The following is a 7,751-nucleotide window of genomic DNA, read 5'->3' as shown; positions in this document are numbered from 1 at the left end:
TGTCTGTCTGCTCTCCATGAGTTCTGAGTGTTTTGTGTGTGTGTGTGTGTGTTGTGTGTGTGTGTGTGTGTGTGTGTGTGTGTGCGTGCGCGCGCGCGTGTCCTCCAGGCTACCTGGTTCTGAGGGACCTGGGTTTTAAGGTGGACCAGTACATCGCCTCTGAGGTGTGTGAGGACTCCATCTCTGTGGGCGTGGTCCGACATGAAGGAAAGATCCAGTACGTCCATGACGTCAGGAACATCACCAAGAAGAACGTGAGTCCAGACCTCCACTTCACCCTCACCACTTCCTTCCTCTTCCTCCTCTTCTTCCTCCTCCTCCTTCTCTTCTTCCTCCTCCTCCTCTTTCTCCTCCTCCATATCTACCACCACATCTCTGTCTCCTCCACCATCTCCACCTCCTCTCCCCTCTCCTCACCTCCTCTCCTCACCTCCTCTCCTCTCCCCCTCTCCTCTCCCCCTCTCCTCACCTCCTCTCCTCTCCTCCTCTCCACCTCCTCTCCTCTCCCCCTCTCCTCACCTCCTCTCATCTCCACCTCCTCTCCCCCTCTCCTCTCCCCCTCTCCTCCTCTCCTCTCCTCCTCTCCTCTCCTCTCCCTCTCTCCTCACCTCCCCTCCTCTCCTCTCCTCTCCTCTCCTCCTCTCCTCTCCTCTCCTCTCCTCTCCTCTCCTCTCCTCTCCTCTCCTCTCCTCTCCTCTCCTCTCCTCTCCTCTCCTCTCCTCTCCTCTCCTCTCCTCTCCTCTCCCCTCCCCTCCTCTCCTCTCCTAGCCTGCGTGATCACATGTCCTGTCAGCCTGGAGACATGATCAGTCCTGTTCTGAGATCTGGGTGCCTTTGTGTTCTGTGGACTGGCTCCCATGTCTTTATTAAAGCAAATATTTACTCTCATACACAACTCACACACACACACACACACACACACACACAAGCAGTGGTCAATACAACTACAGAGAGGTGTGTGTGTGTAGTCTTCTCTGTAGTTGTATTGACCACTGCTTGTCTAGACAAGTTCTCACTGTGATGATGAGACCCACCTTTCAGTCTTTGTGTGTGTCTTTGTGTGTGTGTTTGTGTGTGTGTTTGTGTGTGTGTTTGTGTGTGTGTTTGTGTGTGCATGATTCAGAGCAAACTACCCTGACCATCCAGTTAATCTACCCAGCTTTCATCCTCCCTCATAGCTCACAGCTCCTCCCTTAAACACACACAGGCACGCACACACACACACACACACGCATACATTCATCAACACACCCACACACACACTCGCACGCATGCACACACACGCATGCACACGCACATATGCACACACACACATGCACACACACATGCACAGACATGCATGCACACACATACGCATGCACACACACACATGCACATTTATTTTTATTTAACCTTTATTTAGTCAGACAACAAGAACAAATTCTTATTTACAACGGTGACCTGGGACACACACACACACACACAGGCACACACTCATCACCACACCCTTACATACACCCACAGGCAGACACTCATCACCAGACACACATACACAAACACACACACATGTGCACACACACACACACACACACACACACACAGCTGCTGGAGGGGTGTGACGTCATGGGGTCTGGAGGACAAAGAGCAGCCTCTATACGACTAAATCCTCCAGACCTTCTCCCCTTTGTGACTGGGCTGGTGTGTGTGTGCATACGTGTGTGTGTATGGGTGTTGTATAAGCACCCCACATAAGTCGAAGTGCCCCCCCCCCTCTAACCTCTCTCCCTCTCTCTCTTTCTCCCTCTCTCTCTCTCTCTCACCCCTCTCTCTCTCTCTCTCTCTCTCTGTCTCTGTCTGTCTATCAGATCTTTTTTGTGAATAAAAAGGCTCTTATGTAGGGCCTGGGATTAGACCCTATGTGGTCACAGGGAGAGGAGGGGAGTGTGTGTGTGTGTGTGTGTGTGAGTGTGTGTGTGTGTGTGTGTGTGTGTGTGTGTGTGTGTGTGTGTGTGTGTGTGATATAACTGGGGGTGTGCAGGAGTGTATGTGTGTCTGGGAGTAGTGTAAGATGTCATTGTTGTGCATGTTTGAACATTTTTCAAGCAACGCATGCATGGAAGCTGGTGTGGTTTTGATGAGTAATTAGCTGATTATTAATCATATTCAAGTTTGATTTCGAGGGATCAGAAGACTACAGTTCAAGTGAAGAGTAGCTCTAACTGTAGTTGACAGCTCACTCAAGGCGCCCTGCAGACTGGTTCTGAAACTAAGATATCTGGATCGTCCACATGCCATGGTCTCAAAACCGGTCGGGAAGGCGACACAAGTGAGTTGTCGGCTACTACAGTTAGAAATAGATTCCTTTTGTTATAATTTACGAGTGACGCCGACTTTCTTGACCAGGAAGGGAGTAAATCTTCCAGTGGGCTGAGGGGTGGTTGTGGTCAGGGGAGGGGGAGGGGCATGACCAGTAGTCTTTACAACTTCCTGACAGTAGGGGGCGCTGCTGTGCTTTGTGGTGTCACTCAGATCGAGGAGTGGGGCCCCTTCGACCTGGTGATTGGCGGAAGTCCCTGCAACGACCTGTCAATCGTCAACCCGGCCAGGAAGGGCCTCTATGGTGAGGCTCCATAAGCCCGCCCAGCCTAGCGAGTGGCTCAGCCAATCAAAACCACCGACTGGATTCTCCTCATGAGTTTTCACTTCCTCCTGGTCTTGTTCCCCCAACACACACACACACACACACACACACACACACACACTCTCTCTCTCTCTCTCTCTCTCTCTCTCTCTCTCTCTCTCACACACACACACACACACACCCACACACACACACACACACACACACACACTCTCACACACACACCCACACACACACACACACACACACATGCATTCCCCCCCCACACACTCTCTCTCTCTCTCTCTCTCTCTCTCTCTCTCACACACACACACACACACACACTTTCTCTCTCTTTCTCTCGCCCTGTCTCTCTCTCACACACACACAGAGGGAACCGGGCGTCTGTTCTTCGAGTTCTACCGCCTGCTGAGCGAGGCCAGGCCCAAGGAGGGCGAGGACCGGCCCTTCTTCTGGATGTTCGAGAACGTGGTCGCCATGGGCGTCAACGACAAGAGGGACATCTCGCGCTTCCTGGAGGTGTGGCCTCAAACCTGTCTACCAGCCTCTGGCAGAGCTTGACCGTCGTTCAAATGAGCTTTTGGTTATTATGCAGTGCTGTGGTCTGACTTGATGACTTGAAATGTAGACATTCATATGTGTGTGTGTGTGTGTGTGTGTGTGTGTGTGTGTGTGTGTGTGTGTGTGTGTGTGTGTGTGTGTGTGTGTGTGTGTTGCAGTGTAATCCTGTGATGATTGATGCCATCGAAGTGTCTGCTGCTCACAGGGCCCGCTACTTCTGGGGAAACTTACCTGGCATGAACAGGTGAGTGTGTGTGTGTGTGTGTGTGTGTGTGTGTGTGTGTGTGTGTGTGTGTGTGTGTGTGTTCACGGGGTTGTAATGTGGCTCATCGCTCACTCAGATTCACCCTCCCATCTCACATTCATCGCTCATATGTGTCATTGTATCTCTATAGCAGCATTCAGACATGTTTATACAGAACATAGTGCTTTACATGAAAAAGAGATGAATCATGTCAACACAATGAGAACAGATTTAAAAGAAACAATACAAATTTTAAGAATTAGACATTAAAAATGAAAATAGAGAATACAAATTAAGAACAGTTTAAGATATTAACACAAGTAAAGCTATGTGGTACTGTAAAAGCAATATTAAAAAGGTGTGTTTTAAGATCTCACCTGGGAGCAGGCTGCCTCTTAGTCCTGACTTCTTAGTCCTGACCTCTTAGTCCTGGTCTCTTAGTCCTGGCCTCTTAGTCCTGGTCTCTTAGTCCTGGCCTCTTAGTCCTGGCCTCTTAGTCCTGGCCTCTTAGTCCTGGTCTCTTAGTCCTGGCCTCTTAGTCCTGGTCTCTTAGTCATGACCTCTTAGTCCTGACCTCTTAGTCCTGACCTCTTAGTCCTGACCTCTTAGTCCTGGCCTCTTAGTCCTGGTATCTTAGTCCTGGCCTCTTAGTCCTGGCCTCTTAGTCCTGGCCTCTTAGTCCTGACCTCTTAGTCCTGACCTCTTAGTCCTGGTCTCTTAGTCCTGGTCTCTTAGTCCTGACCTCTTAGTCCTGGTCTCTTAGTCCTGACCTCTTAGTCCTGGTCTCTTAGTCCTGGCCTCTTAGTCCTGGTCTCTTAGTCCTGGCCTCTTAGTCCTGGCCTCTTAGTCCTGACCTCTTAGTCCTGACCTCTTAGTCCTGGCCTCTTAGTCCTGACCTCTTAGTCCTGGCCTCTTAGTCCTGGTCTCTTAGTCCTGGTCTCTTAGTCCTGACCTCTTAGTCCTGACCTCTTAGTCCCGACCTCTTAGTCCTGGCCTCTTAGTCCTGGCCTCTTAGTCCTGGCCTCTTAGTCCTGACCTCTTAGTCCTGGTCTCTTAGTCCTGGCCTCTTAGTCCTGACCTCTTAGTCCTGGTCTCTAGGAACCATTACAAGGTCAGTGCCTGAGGACCTGAGGGATCTACTAGGTGTATATGTTAAAAGCATGTCTGACCTGTGTTTAGGAACATGGTTATGTATGGATTTATAGAATAAAATAATTGTGTTCTAAAACTGACAGGTAACCAGTGTTGTGATTTTAAAACTGGTGTGATGCGAATCGTCCTTCTGGTCTTAAGAACACGTGCTGCAGCATTTTGAATCAGTTGGAGTTGACTAAGCACTTTTTTGGTAAGACAGACAGGAGAGCATTACAATAATCCAACCTGCTAGTAATACAAGCATGTATCAGTCTTTCAGTATCAGTCTGGGAGAGGAAAGGTTTCACCTTGGCAATGTTTCTTTGGTGAAAAAATTAGGTCCTTGTCACATTCTTAATATGGGCCTCAAAGCTAAGGTCAGAGTTCAGCACGACACCTAAGCTACTGGCCTGACATTTGGTATTCAGTGACAGTGATTTTAAGTGCACCGATTGTCTCTCACTTTCACCTTCAATACTTCAGTTTTGTCCTGGTTTAAATGGAGGAAGTTCTGTGACATCCACATTTATGTCAGCAATACATTCTATCAGTGCATTCTATCATTCTGTTCAGTAGTGTGTGTGCAGTGGGTAGGTGTGTTCAGTAGTGTGTGTTGTGCAGTGGGTAGGTGTGTGTTCAGTAGTGTGTGTTGTGTAGTGGGTAGGTGTGTGTTCAGTAGTGTGTGTGCAGTGGGTAGGTGTGTTCAGTAGTGTGTGTTGTGCAGTGGGTGTGTGTGTTCAGTATTGTGTGTGCAGTGGGTGTGTGTGTTCAGTATTGTGTGTGCAGTGGGTAGGTGTGTTCAGTAGTGTGTGTTGTGCAGTGGGTAGGTGTGTGTTCAGTATTGTGTGTGCAGTGGGTAGGTGTGTTCAGTAGTGTGTGTTGTGTAGTGGGTAGGTGTGTGTTCAGTAGTGTGTGTTGTGCAGTGGGTAGGTGTGTGTTCAGTATTGTGTGTGCAGTGGGTAGGTGTGTTCAGTAGTGTGTGTTGTGTAGTGGGTAGGTGTGTGTTCAGTAGTGTGTGTTGTGCAGTGGGTAGGTGTGTGTTCAGTAGTGTGTGTTAGGTAGTAGTGTTAATGCAGTGTGCTGTGTCTCCCAGGCCCCTGTGTGCGTCTGGTATGGACAAGCTGGAACTACAGGACTGTCTGGAACATGGACGGGTTGCCAAGGTAACGATCCCAAACTCAGAGCGGTGTTGTGTTCAGTCGGCCGGGAAAGTGCCGACGTGTTCAGAAAAGAACCCTGAACGCCGTGTTAATGAACCCACACTGCTGCTCCCTCAGGCTGACTAGCCCTCGCTCTGGCGTCAGCTGATGGGATCCTGCTGCAATAAACTAAGGCCTCTCCTCTCCTCCTGTCCCCCTCTCCTCTCCTCCTGCCCCCCCCCCTGTCCCCCTCTCCTCTCCTCCTGTCCCCCCCCTGTCCCCCTCTCCTCTCCTCTCCTCCTGTCCCCCCTCTGTCCCCCTCTCCTGTCCCCACTCTGTCCCCCTCTCCTCTCCTCCTGTCCCCCCTGTCCCCCTCTCCTCCTGTCCCCTCTGTCCCTCTCTCCTCTCCTCCTGTCCCCTTCTCCTCTCCTCCTGTCCCCATTATGTCCCCCCTGTGACCCCCTCTCCTCTCCTGCTTTCCCCCCTCCGTCCCCCTCTCCTCTCCTGCTGTCCCCTCTGTCCCCCTCTCCTCTCCTCCTGTCCTCCCTGTCACCCTCTCCTCTCCTGCTGTCCCCCTCTCCTCTCCTCCTGTCCCCATTCTGTCCCCCTCTCCTCTCCTGCTGTCCCCACTCTGTCCCCCCTCTGTCCCCCTCTCCTCTCCTGCTGTCCCCCCTCTGTCCCCCACTCCTGTCCCCGCTCCGTCCCCCTCTCCTCTTCTCCTGTCCCCCTGTCACCCTCTCCTCTCCTGCTGTCCCCCTCTCCTCTCCTGCTGTCCCCACTCTGTCCCCCTCTCCTCTCCTGCTGTCCCCACTCTGTCCCCCTCTCCTCCTGTCCCCATTCTGTCCCCCTCTCCTCTCCTGCTGTCCCCCCTCTGTCCCCCTCTCCTCTCCTCCTGTCCCCCTCTTCTCCTGCTGTCCCCACTCTGTCCCCCCTCCGTCCCCCTCTCCTCTTCTCCTGTCCCCCTGTCACCCTCTCCTCTCCTGCTGTCCCCCTCTCCTCTCCTGCTGTCCCCACTCTGTCCCCCTCTCCTCTCCTGCTGTCCCCACTCTGTCCCCCCTCTGTCCCCCTCTCCTCTCCTCCTGTCCCCCCTGTCCTCTCCTCCTGTCCTCTCCCCCTGTCCCCCCTGTCCTCTCTCCTGTCCCCCTCTCTAGTTTGGGAAGGTGCGCACCATCACCACGCGCTCCAACTCCATCAAGCAGGGGAAGGACCAGCACTTCCCCGTCATGATGAACGGCAAGGAGGACATCCTCTGGTGCACCGAGCTAGAGAGGTGAGGCTGACACACACACACACACACACACACACACAGCTATACAGAAAACACATAGTTATACAAAAACACACACAGCTACAGTATACAGAAAACACACAGTTATAGAGAAAACACACAGTTATACAGAAAACACAGTTATACAGAAAACACAGTTATACAGAAAACACACACACAGTTATACAGAAAACACACACATACACATAGTTACACAGAAAAACACTCACACTGTCTTCTTTCCTGTCGCTCTAATGCTTGTGTGTGTGTGTGTGTGTGTGTGTGTGTGTGTGTGCGTGCGTGCGCGCGCGTGCGTGCGTGCGTGTGTGTGTGCGCGCGTGTGTGTGTCCTGCAGGATCTTTGGCTTCCCGGTCCACTACACAGACGTGTCCAACATGGGCCGAGGCGCCAGGCAGAAGCTGCTGGGTCGTTCCTGGAGCGTGCCCGTCATCCGCCACCTCTTCGCCCCCCTCAAGGACTACTACGCCTGCGAGTAGCGACCCCACACGCCTCCCCCTGCTCCCCGCCCCCCCCCCCAACCTGCTACTACTGCCTCACCCGAGAGGAGGAGGAGATCCTGAACCTGGGTCTCAACTGCCAATAAGGCCACGAGAGGGTCAAGGGTCAGAGGCCAGGGATCAGTCTGTCTTTACTGGAGCAGTCATCCAAGATGGAGGTGACTGCACTTGTTCCATATCAGCTCAAACTGTGGGGTCTCAACCCCAGGCCCTTCTGGTATCGCCTGGTACCTCCCCAGAGGAACACAGAGAGAAACACAGAGAGGAG

At 52.1% G+C, this 7,751-nt stretch overlaps 1 protein-coding gene across 1 annotated transcript in view; it reads left to right on the top strand.

Annotated features, from left to right (window-relative positions):
• dnmt3bb.1 (DNA (cytosine-5-)-methyltransferase 3 beta, duplicate b.1) overlaps nt 1-7,462 on the top strand; it is a gene marked incomplete at both ends in the record, with an annotated part of 29,867 nt that extends 22,405 nt beyond the window's left edge. Inside the window, 7 exons of the mRNA XM_084446006.1 lie at nt 109-254; nt 2,509-2,599; nt 2,991-3,139; nt 3,340-3,425; nt 5,653-5,722; nt 6,850-6,968; nt 7,321-7,462. Coding sequence (XP_084302132.1) covers nt 109-254; nt 2,509-2,599; nt 2,991-3,139; nt 3,340-3,425; nt 5,653-5,722; nt 6,850-6,968; nt 7,321-7,462 — 803 coding nt within the window. The remainder of the gene's footprint in view (nt 1-108; nt 255-2,508; nt 2,600-2,990; nt 3,140-3,339; nt 3,426-5,652; nt 5,723-6,849; nt 6,969-7,320) is intronic.
• Between the last annotated feature and the right edge of the window lie 289 nt (nt 7,463-7,751).

The sequence above is a fragment of the Borostomias antarcticus genome (genome assembly GCF_949987555.1).
Source record: "Borostomias antarcticus genome assembly, chromosome: 11".
In the NCBI taxonomy this organism is placed as follows: Eukaryota; Metazoa; Chordata; class Actinopteri; order Stomiiformes; family Stomiidae; genus Borostomias; species Borostomias antarcticus.
The sequence above is the reverse complement of the archived record's forward strand: the minus strand, read 5'-3'. Positions and strand labels throughout refer to the sequence as shown.